Source organism: Ixodes scapularis, unplaced genomic scaffold (assembly GCF_016920785.2).
Source record: "Ixodes scapularis isolate PalLabHiFi unplaced genomic scaffold, ASM1692078v2 PGA_scaffold12__126_contigs__length_90152505, whole genome shotgun sequence".
NCBI classification, from domain to species: Eukaryota; Metazoa; Arthropoda; class Arachnida; order Ixodida; family Ixodidae; genus Ixodes; species Ixodes scapularis.
In genome coordinates, this window is record NW_024609838.1 from 37,845,735 (window position 1) to 37,869,722 (window position 23,988).

Genomic DNA, 23,988 nt, shown 5'->3' on the forward strand with positions numbered 1-23,988 from the left:
CTTTTTTCGAATCGAAGTTTCGATGATCGAATCAAGCGGTTCGAAAGGTTCGAAAGATTTCGATTTTTCGAATTGTCTATATCGTAAAATTCGACGGAGGTCGAATTTTCGACCTTGTTAAGCTAAGAAGTTCGACGCTTTTCGAACCGTCGAACTTATTACGCTAAAAAATTCGACCTTTTTCGAACTTTCGAATTTATTGCGCTGCAGGGTTCGATGCTTGTCGAACTTTCGAACTTGACTGACCAAAAAATTCGATGAATTTCGAACTTTCGAACTTATTTATCAAGAGAATTCGAAAAGTTTCGAACTTTCGAACTCTTAAAAGTCAGAAGTTCGACGAACTTCGAACTTTTAGGGTAAAAGTTCGACGTTCGTCGAACTTCGAAAGACCGGCGGACGGTTTCATTTGATTTCAAGTAGTGGGGTACATTCGTAATTTTTTTTTCTCGAACTTTTACACGCGGTGCTGCGTTCCTTACGAAAGACAATGTCGTTTATTTCAATGTTCTGGCATGCTTAGGTTTAAAAAAATAAATCCCCGAAGGGGCGACGAAGGACGACGGGTTTTTGACGATTATCGTTTGTGCCAGATTTGAAGCACGCTGCAGCCGGAGCTATTCATGGTAGATAAGTTATACTTCCTTAAGAATGATATATGTATAGCCTAGGTAAGTGCCGTTTTAAGATGTGATTATTGTTATTCAACGTGAGTTTCGAAGAAATGTCCAAACATGTATCTGCATGCAATTATGACCTAAACTTGATATTTATTTTCGTCTAAGTTGTTTGAGGTATCGCATTTAAATTAACACCACAGACAGTACATATCATTGCCATCTGCAGAATACAAAATAATATATTTATTGTTTTTTCACGTTAAGGAATAAATTAACTCAAGGGAGAAGATTTCTAGTAGTGTTCAAGTTCAGCACGTCATTAAAAGAAAACTTTTTTTTTTTTCGCTTCACGTTTTTGGGACGTGTTTCTTTTAGCCTGTACACACTTTGGTAAAAGAAACTTGTTTCGAAGTTCTGAACCTCTGAATATGCAAGAATAGAACACTTCCGACGAATTCTTGATCGTTTTTTTTTTCTCCTGCTTTTTATTCCCGCATTTATTCATTTTTTTTTTTTCTTTTGTTACTATCGGCACAGGTGTTTAGGTCGAAAAGACAGCTTTGAACTTCCGAGCCACTAAGCATGTGACGAGCAGTGCCTTCTGACAACGAGTTTCTAACAATGACCATCTACGCAACCTTTTATGCAGTGAAGAGCGACATTAGCTATACATATGCATAAATAATTTCAGATTAAAATAAGCTCGACCATGCCCTCTTTCCCCGTATTGTTTTCTTTAACAGTCCGAAATACCTGCAAGGGGAAGAAGGAGGCTGAAGCCCCTCCCTCCCTCCACTCCACTCCCCCCCCCCCCCCCCCCCCCCACCCGCTACCCTCTTTCCCCCCGTTTTTCCTCTTCCGACGCCACTTGTATGGTAGAACGCTCCTCGACCTCGAGTTGTGTCGGCTTTTGTGCTTTTTGCGAGGCGATTCCTCCGTCCCAGAAAATAAACCTCCAAGACAATTATAAACTTCACCGGATCGGATTACTACCAGCGTGTAAGGGGTGGCGAGCTAGTTTGCCAGGTCGCTTCACGGTTTTTCTGAGCCTCAACCTCCTGCTCGCCCCTGGCCGTTTCGAACTGGAAGAGTCTCGTAAAACAGTGTGTTCGTGCAATCACTACTGCTTAATGCAGGTTAAACCCCCCCCCCCCCCCCCCCCCCCCCCCACGGGGCTGGCGGTCACAATTCTGCACTGGCAAATATTCTAGCACATCCGGGACACTCGTCGTCTCATTTAATTGCCTGACCAACTTCGCAGAATCTAGATATCACACCCTAACTTTTCTAAACTTGATTTTGTGAAAACCAGTGAGTCGGGAAAACGTTATTTGAAACTGAAACTGTGGAAAAACTTGAAAATCGGACTTCGAACTTTGAAAACTTGGATTAAAAAGTAATTCAAAATCTTCGAATTTTTTTTTTTTTTTAATTTAGCGGTAAAAGAGAATCGAAACCTTCGAACTTTTCGAACTTTATGGAAAAAGAAATTCGAAATCTTCGAATTGTTCGAACTTCATGTCTATAAAAATTCGAAGCGTTCGAAGTTTTCGAATCTTTTTTACAAAGAATTTCGAAATCTTCGAATTTATCGAACCTGAAGTAAAAAAAAAATCGAAATATTCGAATTCGAAATTTTAGAAACCGTGAAAGCTTCGAATTTTTCGAATTCGAAACTCCGCTGTGGACAAAAGTTGCGAATTTTTCGAAATCGAACCTCGGTCGGTACGAAAATATCGAAATTTTTCGAAATCGAACCTCAGTTCGCTTCGCAAATATCGAAACCTTTCGAAATCGAACCTGGGGTGGTTCGCGACATCCCTACCGAGGACGGAAGGAAAGGTGGAAGGGGGACGACAGGCAGCCAAGACACGAGAGCGGACTTAAGACGCGTTTAGGACTTTCTACTCATTGTTCAATCTGAATTCAGAACAATATAACAAGAAGTCTTTATACTTTTACGATAATGGACGTCTTCATCATTAACCTGCTGATAGCTTTAGCGTAATCCTCAATCAAGCATCGTGCAGCGGCATGCCGCTGCTGAGTACGGCAATGTGGGCCACTGCAAATTCATTGTCGAGAAAAGTCATCTAATCACTTTTGCGCCTCTTGTCACTTTAGTTTTTTCGAGCTTCCGTGTTTTGTTTCGCGTGTGTTCAGTCATCCGTCTGTGGCCCTGTCGTCCTTTGCAACATTTTAGTGTTTGGCATCTTTTAGTGCAGTCTCCATTCTCTGCTCTCACCGGCCTCAAGTTCTAGCAATTATGAAAGTTCCGACGGTCGGCAGGCCTATGCTTTCCGTGTCCTTTGCCTAAATTGTTGCTTTAACTTCATTCAAATCAATTAAAAAACACAAAAAAAGGTCTGCTTCGAGGTTGTGACATAACTGACGCAAGCATGTGATCTACCACGATAGGAGAACTAATAATAAAAAATAAGGGCGTTGAATCGCATATTGCTGCCGACATTAATAGCTTTAGCTAAGAATGCCGTCTCTTTTTGTAGCTTTGAAACTTTGCTCGCTGACAACTTAAGAAACGTGGGGCGTGGCGTGTCCCGATCAGCTTATTATCACCAGATAGCCACTACAATTGCAGCGTCAACAAATAATAATAAGAAAAAAAAAACCCCGAACAGCGAATCAGAAAGCAAGAAGCGTGAAAATAATCCACTTACTGCGATATGTCTATTGTCATTACTCAATCTATAAATTCTTTAAAAAAACAACAAAAAAAAAACATTACATTTGTGCGTGGTAGATTTCTCTATTACAATCGGTGTTAAAATCGGTACCTATTAAAATCGTACGAGGAAGAGCAGAGCCCTGCAATTCCTCGTGCAACGGCGCCGTCTGGTGTCAGCGATAGTTCCGAAGTAATCGATCCTTTGATACTGATTTTAATAAGAGAAATCAGCGGCGCACGAATGTAATGTTAGCTTTTCTTTTTTTTTTAGGGTGCTTGGAACCCGTAGATTGACTTACGAGTTATGGCCATAAATGAACTGTCGCAGAAAGTGGTTTAGAAGGCGCCACTTACTATAGCCATAACCTATACAGGTTAATGCTATCGTTTCTTTAAGCCTACACTGTCTAACAGAAAAGTGAAACAAAAGCAGGGTCTACAAAATCAACCTCGCCGCGTTATGACCGCTTATTATCATGCTCTTCCGATGCAATCACCCCCTTCATCAATCATAGCTTTTTTTGTGTGTGCGTTCGGTTTTTTTCTCTGTTGCCTATAATCTTGTTTCGACCTCGTGATCCGTAGCCGTGTACACCGCTTACTCACGTAACAGAAATAGAAAATCGTGGCAGGAAATGCGCGAACAGCGTTGTCACGCTAGAACTTCCAAGCTTCGCAAAATATACCCTGATCTTCCTTACCCTTCCCGATGTATCTCAAAGATAAGTGTCCTCACAAACGAAACAAAGAAACCCGATCATCACTGAGGTTTTGTATGTACCCTTAAATCATATCTGCCAACTCATCTTATAACTTCGCGCAAAAAAAAAGTTAATAACTTACTTCTTTTGTTTTTAAATCGCGCTACAGGGATGAACACGGAAAAGGCGTGCTAGGACACTCGGTAATGAGACGGTAAAAAAAAAAAAAAAAAACACTTCACACCTCGGCTCATTTTGCGTGTGTGAGCACCTATTCAACGCGGCACACTTATACTACACGCCTCCATGGCACGCCGTTATCGGAATCTCGATAAAAAAAAAATAATAATATAAAAAAGCCTCAAGTTTCTCGTTTCGTGACTCGAGCACGAGCGGCGAGCTCGGCTCCATTTCCCCTCACGATAGGCCGCAAAGGACGCTACGAGCCATCGGAGCCAATCCCGTGCCGTGTATCTGTCACGTGACGTTCGGGAGAGGCGCGGTCACGAAGGGGTTGCCTAGTCACACGTGCTACGTCGACAGCGCTGGACTGGTCGAAATGGCTCGTAGGAAGGTCCGCCTGCGGTGCGTCAAACTGAAACGAGGTATAGCTTATCAAAGGTTTTGTCTATACGTGCAGCTCCGACAAAAAAGTAGTTGCACCACTCGCGTTTTTTTTTTTCGTTTTTTTTTTTTTTGTTGAGTCTATTTAACGAATGAGAAAGTACACCACACACTTTTGACCTACTTAAGAAGATCTGGTTATTGTGTTTGCTTTAGGTTATCCCCTTCTCTACGTGTTCTCGCCGCAGCAGGCTATATTTTAATAGCGCGTCGCTCTTCGGAACGCCAAAGTAACCGCCGCCTCTTGCCTTTCTTTTTCGTATTGAAGGCACGGACCTTGATTCGATCAATAACCGGAGAGGCGGGTCGCCCAGACCGCCTTCCCAAAACAGAACGTCGAAAGAGGATTTATGTTTTCCCGCTCGAAACAAACCTAAGACGCTGCGTGAGAACAATATTCAAAATGCGACCCAAATCCTATTTGGCAACGGCAAAGAGCCCTATCGTATTTGACGGCTTAATGAAAAAAAAACTTTAAAAAGAAAATAAAGAAAAAAACGAGCGATCTTTTCGTAGAGACGTCTCCCATATCTCGACGAACACACTGCTTACAAAAAACCCTCGTTTGCCCATGCACACCAAGTGTGGGCACTGCAAACGCGCAAAAACCAGATTGGCGCGAGGCGAAGCGTCTGGGCATGCGCAGTGCCGACAGCAGCGCCACCTCAAGGGCGTGACGTCAGGGAGTTTATTTGATCGACGCACCCCGTTTGTACTAAGTCCTACCGTATAGCCGATGCTACCATTCGATGTAGCGGTTCAAGCAGGGCCAAAAGTGCATTGTCATGACGCTCGTTGTCTGTGTGGATTTTCCATCTCCGCCTAAAGCAATCACGCACAAGAAAAAAAAAAAAGAAGCGCAGGAGGTAGGGGGCCTTAGAGCGATGAACTGGCAGCTGAAAGTGCTCCCCCACCCGGCCGCCGCCATGTTGCACATCTTTGATCACTAGACACGACGTGACCATATAGTTTTACGTAGATTTTAACGAAGTATCATGCACAGATAACTGCTTATTGATATTTAACAACTACCGACGAGATAAGTTATATTTCGTTCGTTTTAAGTGCAAAATGTGCTTTTACGACAAAACCTCGGGCAGCTTCGCAATACGTCCGCTAGATGCCGTCAGCCACGGTGCTGTATGTTGGGTTATTATTTTTTTAATCGGAGCTAGGGCATTGATTTCTGGGGCTAGCAGTATTGAAAAGTAGTTCATCATGTTTTTTAATGCGATCGCGATACAAATATCGGCTTAATTATGTGTAAAAGCCTCAGGATTCGGTACAGCCACGTGTCTAGTGGTCAAAATTGTACAACATGGCGGCAGCCAGGGGGGGTTCACTTTTGCCTGGTTAATGGGATACTAGTTTATCGCTCTAAGCCCCTCTACCTCGTTGATCGGAACGTGCAACGTTGGCAGTGGTCGGACTTAAGTGTGATGGTGGTGGGGGTATAACATTATTTTTTCAAAAGATTAGGAGACCTACGAGTCCCGGTCGGAGCCCTTAGTCAAGGACTCCGTTGGGATACGAAGTGTACAAAAAGAAGGCATTCTCCGAACGCCGCAGAGCGAAGGGGATGCCCGCAGATTATGCGTCTGCACTCCCGGAAAGGGTCTCTATTTGTACTGCTACCCATTGGCACTCTATACGAGCCCAGATGATCGTGCGGATCTCGGTAAAAAAAAAATCAGCGGACATCCTCGCTATAGACTGTCAATGCGTGAACATTAAAGCGCAATAGCCGTCGCTTTTTTTTTTTTTTTTTTTCCACTGGCACGCTTGATTTACGGAAGACAAATAAACCGTGTTCCGAGAGCCCAATGAATTCAATAACCTCGATAGCCACTGGCAGTTTAATATTTTTACTTTGAGATTGGTTCACCGGCATTCTCATTGCCTAAAGCCGCCATCTCATCGGCTGCGAAACGATAATAAGATGTTGGAAATTCCCCGCGGCCAGCGTTTCTAAATGTGCCAGTCAGTGTAGTCTAACAAAGGACGGACTGCGAGTTCACTTTTCGCAAAGCACGGGACAACGAATCACGGCGAACAATAGGAGGAACCCAGCAAATGGCCAAGCGCAGAAAAAAAAAAAGAAAAGGACCTTCTCAAAAGTACGCTTTATCTAGTTGCAGCTGCGCCAGTCATCCGGATGCGCCATTGTGTGGGGACGCACTCTTTGGCGTTTATTGGTCACAAGATGTGCGCCAGCGTTCGGAGAGGACTCGGATCTAATCACACGCTTCGTGTCTATGAATGGATGGATGGATGTTAATGGATATACCCTTTGTAACGGGCGGTATCTTGCGCCACCTCCAACATTGGTGGCCGCCATCCAAACAATGGCGGCCAGCAATGTTGCTCGATGGAGTTTTTGAAAAGGGCCTGTTAGAGCGAAAAGCGCGACGTGTTCAGGGACATAGCGCATGACGTTTCACTCGGCCACTCTGCACATCGAATACGTTTTAGATCTAATCGTTTTTTTTTTCTATGAGCTTCGTCATTGGCTGGGGTTCCTTTATTGTTCACCGTGGTTGGCTGTCTTCGTGCTCTGCAGGAAAGTGAAATCACAGACGTTGTTAAAAGTGCGTAGAGTATACGTCTCATGTTTGCCGTACGTTCTGCGTCAAGACGTTGCTGCACTATAAGGGCCTTGTATTCACGAAGAAATCTGCTTTCTGGTCTTTTCTGTCTGCTCCTTTAGTATCCTTTCTTTTTCTAAGCCCAATGGCAGGAGCCGATATTCTTAGGCACACAAATAAAACAAAAGTGGCCAGCTACAGCGCGCCACAACTTTCGCGTCTAGCACAAGGGATGCGTTCTCTTACTACAAACGAAGGGCGTAAAGGCGTAAACCGTATTGTTTATCGGCGAGCTTAAAGATGAGCCAGACACAGCTCGCCCGCTACACCATCGCCCTTGCCCACACACGCGATCCTTTGTCTAAGCCGATCAGACTCAGCGAAGCACTTTGCATTTTTCTTTCGTATGGCGGGAGGCGGTCGTTTGTTCGAGCGAGCAAAAAAACGGGTTAGCCCAGAACTGAAGCCGCATTTCGCAAACACAATGGGCCAAAGGGAAACACTATACTGCATCCCACCCCTCACCTGAAAGTGCGGTGGAAGCAGCGGGCTTGCCCGACCAATGAACCGTCTCTTTGCATCAGCTGACCTTGCACTCTCCACGAGGGTACGGGTGCGGAGGGTGATTACGTGGCGAAAGAGCGGCGTATCACTGGTCGAACGAGCACGTAAGCCTCCGCCGAACTGTGAGGTTTAGGGCTGAACGGAGTTTAGGCTGGCCAATCTGTCAAGGTGGCGGTGCTGGCCGCGCAGCACATAGGAGTACGGACAGGGATTGTCGATCTCGCTGAACAAGCGCCGTGTCGCAAGAGCTGCCTTGCACAACGGGTCTGGATGACATGGCGGGCCGCCGCGCGTGTAAGCACGTCGGACGTGATTACCTACTCCCTTTAATTAACAACATCGATAATTGTTGTTGCTGCTGCTGCTGCCGCTGCTGTTGGGTGTGCGGAGGAGGAGACCCCGTCCGGTCGTGACTGGGCGCTGTTTTGTTTGGGGCATGCTTTTCGCGTTCGAGTCTGGTAAGCGCCTCGCGGAGCAGCTAGGTTAGGGTGCCACGGCGCGGGTAGGGTGCACGTACGGTTGCGGTCTACGGCGGCCCGTCCATTGGGTATATGACCTTTTTCCGGAAATGTTCGATGCCATCTATCAATAAATAAGGAAGTATTTTAATGACCTTCTAAAAAAAATATTTAACTATAGAGACTATGTCTCAATACCTGTTGCAAGCCATCATGTTAAAAATTAAAACACTAATTTCACTTATAAAGCTGTTACTGGCTGCCGGTACCACCCCGTAAGTGCCACCAAAAGTGGCGGACAGTTGGGTCTGCTTCCGCTTAGGATGCGCATAGGCAACCCAGGAAAAGTCTCATTTCTAAGGGTATACGCGTTCGCCTCAAAACTGGCCATTTTGTCACACCGCTGTCTTTGACTATGTAGCGGAGGCGTAAGCGTCCAGACATCAACTACGAGTTATGACGGAAACTTTGTGACGCAAAAAAATTGTTGCCATAATAACTAGCAGCAGTATCTGGGCGCAAGCCCCGCTACGCTGTAGAGCGTAGCCAAACGTTACTGTGCGTTCGTACTGAGCGGCGGTTGAATGCCATTTTTTTTTTCTAGCAAAACAGGGGCATCGCGTCCCTGCAGTTCTTACGCTGCAAACAACTCTACGTCGCTGTGGCTTAGCTGACTCCATCTACACGCGACTCTTTTCAAACAGAAAGCGGAGTTTGACAGAACACGGAACCAAAAAACGCGCTCTTTTAAAGCAAAAGAACAAACGAAAACAAAAATGCGTAGCGCGATTAATTATAGGGAAGAAACACCATTAGAGAATACTGTCTGATCTCTAAGATGTAACACATACCCTTCGAGAATATTGTTTGATCTCTAGGACACCCCTATGTAGCCTATTCCAAACGCCTATTGTAGGTAACACCTCATCCTTGCTTGCTTACACAAAAACGGGTACAGGCGATAGTTCTAAACAATATTAAAAAAAATAAAAAAACACCGAGGTCACGTTGAAGCAAAGATCTGTCCTCTAAACGACGCAATTTCGATCGCACGAGGACGAAAACGACTCTGATCGCACACCCGAGCTACGGTAATTTAATTCACCGGATTGAAACGAGCTCAAGTACCATCAAACTCACTTTAATTCCAGCCCTATTGTTTTTCCCTGTCTTCTACTTTTTTTCTCTGTCAAGTATAGCAGTGTCTGTACGCATTAGCGCATTGTCGCTCGCTCGAGTGTGTTACAAAACAAACGCACCGCGAAACGAGCAGCGTAGCTCTTGAGGCCGCGAGAACGAAGAGCAGCAACAGGACGAGGGGGTCGCGCACGGTCACCGGTGCACTGCGCATGCGCGCGGTTTCCGCTAATTGTTAAAGTCATTAGCAAGTTCGGAGAGCTGGTCGCGGCGGTGGTGGTGACGGTGGAGAGCAGCAGCGGCGCTTCCAGCGTATAGACTCCGTTTAGTCACGTCGGTCTAAGCGAACACCAGGGAGATGGCGACACAGAGCTAGAAAAACAAACGAAACACAAAAAATAACAACAACAAGAAGGCATATGTGGTAGCTCAAAGAATAACGTACACTAAAAAATAAAACAAAAATAGTTAGGGTTAGTGAGAACAAAGCGGAAAGGAAACTATCGGACATTGGGATGTGCTCATCGTGGAGGTAGGCCAAAGACGAGGGTCACACTGCTCGTACGTACAAAAGGAGACATGTCTGCCATTAGGAGTCACCGCAATGTTCGTGGTTCGAATGCCGCGTGCCAAGGTTTCTCCTCGAACTCATTGCCGTGTGGCATTCCAAGCACGGATCTCGCGATGACTCGCGTTCGAATGTGTATGCAGACTGTCTTTTGTACGATGTATAAAGCAGTGTGACACCGGCTTTTTCTTGCTTCGAAAATGTTCGCAGACAGTTCTTGTAGGACCAATGCGGCGATTCGTGTGTTCAGTGATTGGACACGAGTTCTAGCCGAACGCCGACGCGGCACTCGTGTCCAATCGGCGCCCTCAGCTGCACCGCCTCCCAATAGGTCTAGTAGAAAATTTAATACTACGGTCTCGTTATCTACGAGGTGTTGTATAGCAGTGGTTCCAGTGGAAAAACAGGACGTCATTTAGAGTCAAGACATAGATTACATGTCCCAAAAAAACGATATGACCAAAAATTGAACTGATGTCGGAACATGCAAAAATCATTCCAGACTATTTTCGAAAAAAAAAAAAATTAACGGAATGGAATTTGCTGCAAAGAAACCACAAATATGATTAGCGTACATTGTTCCGATCGAATATAGAATGAGCACATCCGTGTAAAGACACGGGACGACCCCCTGCAGCGAGATGGCGCTGCAAGCTACGGCAGGGCACGCCGCGTAGCCATGAGCGTCCGTACTCTCCGCATTGCAACATAAAAGGGCGCCCCCCGGTGTTAGTTTGGGTTAGAAACAAAACAAAAATGTGTTACCTCTGCCTAACTGGGGTGGCTTTATGGAATAGTTGGGCAGCGAAACTGAAAACAAAAACGAGAGAAAACAAGGTCAAAATGAAACGGAACGTGTTGAACCAAAGAACAAACGCAAAACAAATAGTCAACAAATCGGTGTACAACCAGAAGAAAAAAAAAAAGTAAAAAGGGCACGTTTCGAATCAGTAAGCTACGCTTCAGAGTTACGACACTTGAACCATCTACAGTTGAATTTGGATTTAGGGCTTGTTGCTTAAAAATCATTGTTTGCAGTTTTGTTCCACTAACTTTGAAATTGCAGGAAACGCTTTTCCGTCTCCCAGGAATTTTAAAACGGTCTACAACAGATCACAATAAAATATTCCAAACTTCCTGATGCCGCATACCTAAATCGCATGAAGCCGCATTTTAGAATCGTAATTATGTTCAATTGCGCACGCTTTACACTATGCAACAGAATGGCGACGCCCACAACTCAATAAGAAAATCAAGTGTCTATACTCTTAGGCGTCGATAATTTAGTGGTTCTAGGCGCGACGGCACACAGCGTAAAAAAAAAAAGTAAGGCAACGCACGGAACAATACATTGTACACTGGTACACTGCACACAATTTCGAGGAGAAAGCAACAACAACACCGACGCCGCTGCAAGCGGCAATAGCGAACCAGAGTCACCAAAAAGCAATAGCCAACAAACGCGAATAAAAAAAAAAAAAAAAAGAACGGTAGGGAGGCTCGAACAACGGTTTCGTTGGGTGAGGTAGCAATCGGGCGGGCAAGAAAGGGAGACTCCTTGTCCGGCGGCCGTACGGGGGTATCCATCAACTCGAGACACGTCGAAAAAGTGGACCGTTTAAAGGGTGGTATTATGCAGCCGGCGTTCCCTGTCGGCTTTGAGGCGCGGCAGTGCGGGGAACGATGGATCTACGCGATGACTGTGAACGGCGCCAACGAGCTCGCGCCGTCCGACAACAATGCGCGATTGTTGGCCGCACAGGAGACCGAGGAGATAGCTGTACGTGTACGAGTGTATACCCCTACGTAAGAAGGGTTGGTATACGAGTTGTCTCGGAAGGAGCGCGCCGCACGGGTCTGAATCTCCGTTCAAGTATCTTATGGAACGCGGTCAGGGGTGTTGAGCCTGTCGATGACGAAAGAGCTGGGTGCAGTGAACTGTCCTCTTTGTTGGTGTTTCTGGAGGAAATTGTAAGAATGATGAGCGCGTGTAGGTCTGGCTAATTGACTTCATTTTTCCATAACAGCAAAACTTTACCGACGAAACTTTCGCCACTGCAAAGAGACACAGACCAGACGACTATTAAGGAGCACATACTATTTGGTATTTCTCGGTAGAGAGGTATAAAACAGTCCACTGTGGTGCCAATAATATTGCCGTGTAATACGAATAACGTACGAGCAGTCGATCACACTTACCGTCCACGGACGCAAACACTATTTATCGTCCGTCTTGACCCAATAAATTGTGTAAGAGTTCGAGCGACTACGGAACTATAAAGAGATAGGGTGACTACCAGCAAAAGGGTATCACATAACTACTGGATATACGTATATTGAACGGCGTGATAGACAGTTTGCTTCCGTGTGTAGTGACTTCTCACGCGGAAGCGAGAGTGCACGGTCTACAGATGCACGTCCGTTCAAATGAATATAGGCAGCAGTAAAAGGAAACTCAATCCTGGTATCTTCAGCGCGGGCTTTATCGCTTCACGTCGCTGCCAAGTTCGGTCTTCTTAACAATTCAAGCAACCCGCCGACCCCCAAAAAAACGCACACACGCACATACACACTTTACAGTCAACGACATGTCAGACTGTCACAATATTTTTGCGTCTCACACGTCGTAAAATTCGCGCGAGAAAAAAAAAACGGAAAGGGCATTTCAAGCACGGAGTAACAAAATCCGACGTTTTAACAAGAGATTAAACTGATTGCATAAGCAGGTAAAGACGCGAGAGGGCTTCAGAAGCGGGATGGGATTAAGCATTTCGAGGGTCATCGTCGAGGTCTTTTCTTTATAATGGCCAGCCCCAGTTAACAGAGGGTCCGAATTCTCCTTTCATCTTTTTTACCTTCCTTTCTTTTCTATTTCTTCCCCTTTTTTTGTATTATGACTTTATTTTTCAGATTACAGCTAGCTACGCAGAAATGAGTTCAAGATGTTCAGAACTTCTTACCACGCGAGAGTTGCTGCGAGAGCGAAATTTATGAGGGAGTGAATAAAAAATAAGCAAAAAAATTACGCCGGTTGCACCGTATAAAAATCCGGAAGCGACAATAAATCGAGAGTGTGTTACAAAAAAAAAAAAACGATTTCATTGCTTCACTCTCGACCGCGGCTTAGAAATATTTCGAAGCTTTAGTTGTGTAAGGCACGATTGCCCGGCTTTCGGCGATTGCCGGTATTGATTAATTCTTGTACGGCTTCGGCTTCCGCTTCCTCGGCTTTGACCTAAGCCGGAAATTAATGTAAGGTCAACCGCCTGCGCGCGGGGAACGACGGGGCACGACAGAAATTAAGGGCGCCGGGTTTTAACGGAACCGCGCGTTTCTCTCGCGACGACCCTTATCGGGGACGGAAGCTTCTGCCAAGTGGATACCGGTTCTCGTGCGATGGCATCCGTCGGCAAAAAGGCGAGTGAACGGGCACTGAATTCCGACAGAAAGTTCCGGCCGGCTTTCGGGTCCACTGCTCTCCTTGACGAGAATACTGAAAGCAGCCTTCCGACCTAACTATAGATTGAATAAGTGTGGAGTTTCCGAGAACGAAAGGCTGCTTTCATGAGCGAGCCAAGCGGTTATGGTGCGAGAATCAGGTCGTAGGTATTGACGGAGGACGAGCAAAATGAAACAAGTTAGTACTTCGTGATGTGAACGTTTATCGCAGAATCGGTCTGACGTACAGCTTGCGTTAAATCGCTGCTTCATCGAGGCGCATGCTTCGTTTCACCTTAGTATGGACTAACTGCGAAGGCTATGCAAGCAGGAGCGGGTAGGCTCGACCGCCTTGACTAAAAGCCGTAGCCTCCTCTATAGTCACTCACAAAGCCCGGCAGTTCGACGACGGAGCCATAGGCTGCCCGGTCGCAGATTTGGAGCGCGAGAATCTGGTAGCACAGAGCATCAAAAAGCCATTTCTCGGGGAACCTGGACGTCAGCGCAAGGCTTTTGCAGCGGCGAGGAACCGAAACACACTTGTTCGCTCGGGAGATGTGAGTTTCGGCGTCTCGCCGCAGCGGCGCGCCAGTCACGTGGCTCTCCTCTCATCCGTTGTCTGCCGCTCCACCTTTTCCAATTCGGCGGCCGCTTCTCGTGGCGATCTGCCAGGCTTTGTCAGTATATGGGAGGCTAGGCTGGAGCACTCGCTGGACGAGCGCTCAGGCAGCCGCCGAGGCCTCATCCAACGCAAATAGCTCGCGCTTTTAGCATGCGCGGCTAACAGTAGTCAACGCTAGGGTGAGACGAAGTTTATGGGTGTTTACGTACTGTCCCAAGCGTTCCCGCCATTGCTGAAAATTTCCTGGCCGACACAGCTGAACGACGGCGATCGAGCATAGAAGTTGAATAGGCAGTCTTAGCATATCGTTATCGCAGCGCTGCAGTACGAAGTGGTATTGCTATTGTGAGCTCGCGCTGTGACTTCGGAGAATATCTAGGCCCCTCAGCGCGCTCCAGGAGCCGTCTCGTTCCCACGGAAGCATGCGTCCGGCAGCGCTATGCTAAAACTGCCAAATGTTTTAGACAGAGAGGTTCACCACGTTCGTCGGACACAAATCGGTAAAGCCCCAGTCCCACTGCTCGTACTTGATACGAAAGACACGGGAGTTCTCTGCAACACATGATGACAGAATTATGTGTGGACGCGATTGAAGCGTGGGCGAAGCATGTTTGCTAATTACATGCTTCATACATGCCTGTAGACAGCTCTTGTATTACCAACGTGACAGGGTCGTCAGACACGGAAGTCACAGGCCTCGGACAATGCCTGCAGAGTGTATTTTCTTTTTGTCTGCGGAGTGTATTTTCTTTTTGTGTTGGCAGTATGACCGCTGCCTCATAGAGGCCCTCCCTATGAACATAATGTAATTCTCAAGACGTTACAAGTAGTATGCAAGAACAGAGCGATAGAAAGTTTCGGGGCTATAAAGATCCCTTTCTCAGAGTCTCACGCTGCAGATTTCTGCTGAGTTGGTGTGGCGGCAAGCCGGCGTCAAATGAACATTATTAGGGGCCCTCTTTCACGCTCCAGCGTCAACTAGAGTAACAAGAAAACACGCTTCAGTGCAAGCGATAACCAACCTCAAATTGCTCGGTCATACACACACAAAAAAGAAACAAAAAGAAAAGAAAAGCTTGTATCGTTTTGCTGGAAGTCAGAAAAAGAAAAAAAAAAAGACGGCGTTCGCCTTTCTAGTTAGACTTGACCACGAACGCGATAAAGGGTACTCCGGAAGGTATTTAGGTCAAGACGCTGATTGATTCGAGCACTCACTGAGGGCGGAAGCAGATGCACCGGTCGGAGGTGTCTCTTTCCGTCGACGCACGAGTCCGCCACAGTCCGTCTAATTCCCAGTTAGCGCCGGGACCAGATTGTAGCTGCAGCAGCGAGCGAACCGGATCCGTTTGGGGTCGCCAGCGTAGCAGGCCATTTGCAATTTGTATGGTAATAATTCCTGTCTTCGACCGCCCCCCTCTCTCTCTCTCTCTCTCCCGCTCCTCTGCCTCATCTTCGCCACAGCACAGCGAATAAGGACGCGCAGAAAAACGCGAAGCCCGTTGCACGAGCAAAGGGCATCATTTGCAGCCGGAAGTATACGACAAATGAATACGTTGCTCACGATCGACGGCTCCCTGGGACCGCACTCCAAATACACGGTCGAAAATCGGACGCGCCGCAACGACCAATGCGCGGTGCACGGCCCGCGCTTCTGCGGTGTTTGTCATAATAAGAGAGGCACGCTGGTGCTGCGGGAACGCTGGTCTATGCACAACTGTGATCAAATAGAGGTTCCAGCTGAGCGTCGCTTCAAAATAAGAAAATTGCACGGTCATCTTAAGGCCCGTTCACACTCTTGCAACCGAGTACGACCGAGAGAGACCAGACCGGTTTTTAAGCCTTTTGCGACTCCTTAAGACCGGATGCGATGCAGCGGAGGTGGTCCTAAGAAATCGCAAGAGGCTTAAAAACCGGTCTGGTCTCTCTCGGTCGTACTCGGTTGCAAGAGTGTGAACGGGCCTTTAAGAGAACGCGTACCTCACTAAATTGGGTGTCTTAAAAACAGGTAAGACAGCTCGGTAAAAAAAAAAAAAAAAAAATAGTGGGTCAACTATTACGTTTATTTATTTTTTTTTCTTAGATCCTAATGTCAGGAGACCCGCCCTTGTGAGTATCAAATTCTCACAACAAAGTTATTTCATTTATGTCGAAATCAGTCTATCACCGAGTCAACACTTGAAGATGGCGTTAAGTAAACTTTTGCAGGAAAGTGTTAAAACACCAGGATTAGTATTTACAAAAAGGATATAAACGGAAATTATATCTGGCATCCTGGTACCACATCCGGCGCCATCATTTCAGGCTCTAGCTTAAGATGTTTGTTATCATACGTGACCAGTTGTTTTGCGCCCAATAACGCCGTTCTCGTCCTTCAGTTCAACGAGTTCAAATGCTGCATACGTACACAGCAACGGAGTAGTCGACAGCTGTTCTCGATTTTACAAACATTTCCGTTCACAAATGTCAAATGAATCAAACAACCTTTGAAACACCTAACCAAAGACATAAACGTATATTTGTCAAATCTCAGCAAGGAGTGCCGAATATCAAACCGCCTCCACTCTGACACACAACACTACCCTTGTCAAATTTAAGACTGAAGGCAACAAGTGATTCGATCATGCGTCCAAGCAGAAAAGACCAATACCCGAGCCTCGACTTCGCACGCGCTGCTCATGCGGCTATTTCCCCCCAAACCATCCAAAAATTGAGTCCAGCCTCGGTTGCAAAGTTGACGCATTTCGACGAAAACCCCTTATCCTACTCGATGCTTCAAAATCAGATGCCTGCCTTCGTGCTCTTGAGGTTCGGTTTGATTTGCGCAAAGAAGTGTTTATCCAACGTCTATAACAAGGCCGCCCTGCTGGAGTCTCTACGTCACCTGTTGGAGGCCAGCGGGGGGCCCCCATTGGACGCGAGAGTTGCGTCAGCGCTCGGCAGCTATTCGTGTCCTACCTGATTGGACACGAGCACCAGCCGAACTCTGACGCAGCAGTCGTGACCAATCTCTCTTTTGCGCTGGCCTCCGGCCAGCTGGTTCTACATAAAAAAAAAATTCAGCACCGCGGCTCTAGAGGTACCGTGGTCCGTCCGGTTCGTTTGTTCGCTCGAGTACTCGTTGAAAAGTAACCTTTATACCTGGGCACGTGGGCCGTAGGTCCTCAAAGACCTGCTGAACGCAACTTCGAAAGAAACGACGAGAAAAAAGGACCCCTCACACAATAAAGACGAGAAGTACGGGAAAGGAGGGTGTGTGTTGAAGGAGAGGGTGAAGAAGGGAGACACAAGATGGACGAACGCGGCAGCTGGAATAACATGCTTGAACTTCTTTCCCCACGACGTGGTGCGGAGCGGACATACCAGACGTGAACACACGCTCAAGTGGCAACCGCGGCGTTGCAAACGTAAAGGCCTCCTCGTCCAATCGAACTGGACACAAACACGGAAGAAGGCGCGTCAAGGAGGTGGCGGAGCGACGACCACGAGTATGCAGCAAAGTCGCGGCCGGGCGGGCATTCCCGAATGCGGGCCCGGGGGCTCGGGACGGTGAAGAGGGGACAGACGAGGAATTGTACACTCCGTTCACCCGTAAGCTGACAGTGCGGCGGGAGCTGCGCACTCGCAGGACTAATCAATCGCCATCCCTTTCATCACGTGACTCTGCTCCATGCGCGTGAGTATGGGCGGTAGCGTGGTCGCGGGACAGAAGATAGACGCCTGTGACTGCTCCAACGAGCACGTAGCTTCTACCATGCTGTAAGCTTGGGGCTGAATGGTATGTAGGCTTTGCAAAGTGTGGGGTTGGAGCACTAACGCGCAGGGAAGCAAGAGGAGGGGTTTTGCAGTCTCTGGTTAAGTGAAAACGTGGATTTTTTTTTTTTTTAAGAGGGCACTCGAGTGTCAGTTACCCGACCTTGGAACGCGAATGGCAACAACAGTGACGAAGCAAAAATAAACGGAGGAGGGTGGAACGAATGGGGAAGGAAGTCTTGTTGAATGTGAGTGCAAACACTGCGTGGACGATGCCTGGAGGTTCGGCAGTTACAGGGTGCAGAGTTAACTGGTGCAACGTTTTTATTTTGGAGACCTTTTTCTGCGGGCGTGTGGTGTTAGGACGGTGTCCAAAGGGACATAAGTGTGTCGCTGACAGTGAATTTTTGAGTACGTCTCCTTCTGAAACGCAGCTCAAGACGTATAAGTGGTTGACGGCGTTCGGGAGGCCGTATACGAGTCTCCCGTCGATAGAAGCCAGTGTGTAAAGTGACGGACCTCTCTGACCAAGAAGTATACACATCTCAAGTCCAATCCTTCGTTGACAAACTCACAGTTTAGCACGCTTCACAATGCCATTATAACAAGTGGTCAGAGCTCTGTTTTCAAAAACACGCTTTGACGACAGATGGCGACGTCTCCCTCTTTCTCTCTTTCTCTCTCTTTGTATACAACAAAAAAGCTCGCAACTTCATACTTGCGCTTAACGCTTTCTTTTATGTGCAGCCAGGGGTTTGTAGCTCACACTTTTCAATTGATTTCCTTACCTTCCTTTGGGAGACTGTACATTCCTCAGCGGCCGTCAGCTTGGCATCATGTCCTGGCCCCCTTCTTTTTTTTTTTTTTTTTTTTCGAACCGTTAATTAATTGACGAATTATTCAACGGACATTCAAGCGACCCAATAAGCAAGTGTCAGCAAATGCGGCAGATAGAATACGTGCGCTGTGCTCAACATAACCGCTACAAGTACGACGGGTCAAAGAAGACACTAGTTAACACATACACTCTGCAGAAGTACGAATAAAGAATAAATAAATAAGGAAGCTAGAAGTAAGTGAATACCATGTCCGAGTTTGAACGTGGCCAAACTTGAACGCTTTAAAGAAGAAAAAAAAAAGAAATAGAAACGTGCTAGGACGAGTTGTTACGCGCAGCCTGTATTAAAAACAAAATATACAGAAAAACAGAAATCTGCAGGCGATTATGCGCTCGATTACCTTGAACACGGTTGTGATAAATTATCGCGGCATTTCGCGTGGATGCGCGCGGAATGTTTGCGCAGCTAAAGCGCTGCGAGAAATTGCATTTCGTGTGCGAAAGAAACGAATGGTCGTAAAAAAAAAAAAAAAGAGAAAGAAAAAAAAGCAACAAGATATCGTCGAAACCGCAAAGCGAGCAAACGCGCGCGAGATGCGCAACCTCATTTGCATGTTTACGAAACTCCGGCGAGGTCGCGCGGCGGGGCCGTATCTGAAGGCATAACGGTTCGAAATCGAAGGACTTCGGGTTCGTCCTCGTGGTGTCCGCAGGTCGACCTCTCTATCATCGCCACTTAACCGAAATTAAATCTTGACGTTTCGCTGCGCCGGGCGTCGTCGCTGTAAAAACACTTCCTCGTCCGATATATGAAGAAAGGTGCCGTGATGCGAAGGCCTCCTTGAACCTATAGATTTTTCTTGTTTCTTGTTTCTGGAGTCAGGGTTAAAATAAGCACGACCTTCCGAACGCCGACAGACGGGATAGAGGCGCAACTTCTCGCGGAAAAGGAGGAAGAAAAATCTTTACTATAATAACAACGTAGGCGCAGGGCGCGCGCACACACACACACACATACACACACACATACGCCACCACTCAGAACGCACACACACACACAAACGCGCACGGACGCACGAAAAGCATTTGACAGCCTGTCAAATCTAACGTGTATGCATCAGTAAACGCGGTTAAGTTGACAAAGATTGGAGGGAAAAAAACAAAACAAAAAATTTCAGAGGCTTGTCAACATCGATGATAGGCATAGCAAAAACCTGACGATGTGTCGACGTCTAAGAAAAGAAAAATATATATGTGCCGTGTTTTTCCAGGAAGAAAAGAAACGGGCAGACGCCATTGTTTTAATGGCATTGAAGTGACGATGCGTCTTTCGCCATTGCTTACGTGATACGCCTCAACGCCGATTTTCCCACGTTTTATGCGGACATGTCAAGGTTTCGCCGATTAGACCGAGAACGCGAAGGCAGAACAGCGTGGAGAGCGCATATATCCATTCTAGACGTGCCTTCTATTTCTTCCGTGATATATTACAGGTATAGACAATTCACTTTTTGCAGTAACACACGGCGAACGAACGAGTAAAAACAAAGCTTTTTCTTTTTGGTTTTTTTTTTTTGTTCATTCCGTGTTGTTGTTGCTGCGGTGTTGGTGTTTGACAGATGTGACGCGTTTCCCACTGATCGTGGAAAGGTTTCAAGGGTCTAGAACCCTAGAAATTCAATTATAATGAAAGCGGGTTAAAGAAGGGGGAACAGGTGGTGATGGGGGAATCTGGAAGGATGTGTTCTGTGTGATCATTTTCAGTCGAAATGCCCACAGAATCTGATGAAGACTTATTTCGGTGGAAGAAAGGGACAACTGAGGTTTTGGTTAATCGTCAGAGGAAAAGGTCGGCAGTGTAAATAAAACCCCAGTTTCTCGCTGAGGGCGTGACACCTCCTTGGTGAGTGACATAACATAATTTTACACATATGTTATATTCATCTCGAAAGCTCTGTCACTGATTCTATGCCTTTGATGGTCCTGCATACAACCCTTTGGAGAGCATTAGGGGGCAACATTAATGTATTTCAAAATTTGGCACCGGAACAACGAGGGAGTTCGTGTCAGTATAACTTCGCTGATTCAGACATTCCGAACTCAGCGGGTCTTGAATCTTATAATACACATAAAGCATGCAACTCAGAACTGACAAACGCCACTGAAACAGCATAAGGAAAAAAAGACGGGGCTTTGAGAATTCCTCGTCCTTCCCACAAATCGCTCGCACGCGGACTGAACCGTAACACGAACAAGAGCCTCCAGTGACAAGTTAAAAATCTCAAGTTATTTTATTTTATCGTATCTTGTTTTTCTCAGCGCCTCCAAGGAATGCCACGGCAGAGGGCTTTGCGTTCACGCTTCACTGCTCGTAGGATCTCGGCGACCCGCGGCACGGACACAAAAAGAGAAGGACGCGGGTCACATGTGGAGGCCCCAACTACACACACAAACGACTCCGGGACGCTCATGAATTCGCTCCGAGTTTTTCATCGTGGCCCTGTTCTTTCGCTCCGCGCGGAGTCCCTTTTCAATTAGGGCTCCCATGGTTAATGCATGCATGCCAGCTCGCGTGCCGTCTGCGTCTTCGAGTCGCGTTGCAGCCCAAGCCGAGTTGACGGGGCGTTGCCACCAAACTCAAGGAAATCGACAAAAGACAAGCGTGCGGGGCAACGGACCGTGTTTTGTTGCTCGGACTCCCTCCTTCGCGGCGTTCTCGATACAAAAGGCCATGTACGAGGTACGCCATATTATCCAATCTGACGTGTGCTCCGTCTTTGAGCAGAGCCTCCCTCGTTCTGAGATCGCAAATTGGGTTTGTGTACGCGCGCGCAAGAGCAGCAGCATGTTTTGTGCGGCTGACCGCGCGACGAATTTAGGTCGGCTTCGTGGTTCGGCGTTTGGAGCAATTAGGCAATCGTTTGGAGTTGGGGGAAACAGATGTAAGGTTTGAAGGGCGGAGGGGAGGGGTATACTATGGAGCCCGCTTGTAACAGCCCCACGTACGACAGACACACATGAAGCAAACAACGAATTTCGAGCAAGGTTAATCACGGGGAAACGTTAGCTCGCTTATAACGAACTCTTCGATATGCACGACCACATTTTGCGAAACTCTGAAGTTCGTTATAAATGGATTACACTTTAGCAATGAGTTTGATAGGGTAGATTATAGGTTCGAAGGGCGGTCTATACACTGGGCTCGAATCGCAGAAGAGCAGGCACAGTAATCTGCAACTGTGGCAGCAGTGGCCCCGAACTATGGCGGTCTGGTGTGGCTACGCAAGAAATTATCGTCGGTTTGCTCGCTTGCTCGGAACTCTCGCGATTTCGCAAGCAGCCGCGCTTGCTAAATGATACGGCAAGAAAATACACATTGCGATATTTCAATGGAGACTAATTCTTCTCTCTATAAAAACGTCCATCCCGAAAATTGTGATATGAACAGACTGATCGACACTAAAGACATGCAAGCTTTATCTTAATCAATGCATATGAGTAATCCTTCGATTACCTTTGTTATTGAACCGCGAGAAGTTTTTACGCAATCATATTTGAGTCTGTACCATTAAACGCGAGTGCGAGGTTGAAATAATTAAATGCAAAGAAAACATTTATTTCTCTCGTAATAATCATATAGCCCGTAGCAGTCGTCTTCATATTGAGCAACTTTTCCAGGCGCCTTGACATTGCCTCGCCTGTACGCTGCTCCGGTGCCCGGTGTTCACACGTAGCAACCGTTCAAACATCGATGCACGTTTTGTTATCGTCATCAACATTAAAATAAGCGATTGGGGAGCTTTGGTAGAATTTTCCGATACCTCCGATAACGCTAGCCGGAGGTGACATGATGGATGTGCAAAGACGTAGGCAGACTAGAGAGAACTGTCGAAAAAATTTACCAAAGCTCCCTAACCGCAATTTTGCAAACAGGGAGCTCCTTAATTGCAATTTCAATTAGGGAACCAAAGTTCCCTACTTGCAACTGTGTCCAGCGTTGCTCTACCTGTCTTGTCACGTGACATGATCCGACGGCGTAACTCGGACCCATTCGAGGAAGATTTGGAACACAGCTTGAGGGGTCCCCCTAAAACCACTAGCCCTAAGAAACGATTCATATGAAACAAAGAACGGTGTGAAATCCCGTATTCAGTTGTCGTCATCATCATCATCATCATATACGGAGTCACGCAAAAATATCGCGTTCCTGATTGGGTGCTACTTTTTCGAGCGTTACCGAGTTGCAGCAACCGAGTCGGCGGTTTCGATCCGGTTCGATCGTGTAGCAATTCCGGTCGCAGCAACCGAGAATCCGTCAGTAACTGCAGAATTATTGGGAAAATTGCACCGTCCAGAGTGCGTCTAAGACTCATTTTTTTTACCGTCTAGGAGAATTCGTAGCCCGGCTCGTTTCGAAAGTCTGTGTCTAAAGTTTCGAAGGCTTAAAGAACAACAAACACCTCACTTTTGAGATCGAGTGCCAGGCTATATTTTATCCCATATCGACAGCTCGGTGCGGTGTCAATGATTGCTCCCGCTCTGCAATTTTGGTGGCGCCTTTCACGCGGCGCGCAGTGTTTCAAAATCCGTTTTAATAGCAGACGCCGGCGGTTACTTTCTTATCTGACGAAAGCAAATCAACGTTCTGTCGCTTTCCGAGTCACTTATACGACAGAGAAGTGGAAATCATATCCCGATTTGTTCCTCTCCGAAACAACCCAGAAGAAAAACAGACCACGTTTCATAACCACAATTTGACGTCGAATTTCTCGTCAGCCATAACGCTACACGGGGCAGTCACCCCAGCAACAAGGAGACGTTTCATTGCGAAATTCAAGATGTTTGTGTAAGCCACCCTGCTGATACCCACGCTAGAGTCCTTAAATAGGCCACACTCCAGAGTAGCGACGACAGCAAGACGATATCGTCTGGGCTTTCCGTCATCGTATTTAAAGCTCGGGAAGTCGTATTTTCGAATCATAACGTTTACAAATGGCGCCCGCTCTGCTCAAAGCACCAAAATGGCGACGGCCGTAAGGAAAGCGGGAAGGAAATGCCAGTACCTTGAGCGTCGCTTATTTAGAGATTGTAACCCCAAGGGCAGTGAACACGCGGCGCCCTGATCGGCTGCTAGTCAGCACGAAGGGTGGCGGAAATGGGCAACTTTGGGACGGCCTAACCATGCGATTTTGACATGAGCGCTATTGTCAGAGTTCGGCAAGGCACTCGGAAATTTGAGCTCGAGATCGGCGGGCCACGGGCCGTCCCTGTGTTGCAAAAATTATTCACAAGATGGCGCTACCTTCCAAACCAAACGCCATTGTCCGGTGGGTATAGACCCAACAAAACCACAAACACACACACAAACACAGACAAGCGTGCTGCACAGGCGTACAC

The 23,988-nt window shown here is 46.9% G+C and overlaps 1 protein-coding gene across 6 annotated transcripts in view; it reads right to left on the bottom strand.

The window, feature by feature from the left end:
- LOC8032277 (latrophilin Cirl) overlaps positions 1-23,988 on the bottom strand; it is a 395,876-nt gene that overhangs the window by 59,665 nt on the left and 312,223 nt on the right. For all 6 annotated transcript variants that reach the window (XM_042289522.1, XM_042289525.1, XM_042289521.1 and 3 more), the window contains one exon: positions 10,709-10,753. In XM_042289522.1, the coding sequence (XP_042145456.1) occupies positions 10,709-10,753 (45 nt within the window). The remainder of the gene's footprint in view (positions 1-10,708; positions 10,754-23,988) is intronic.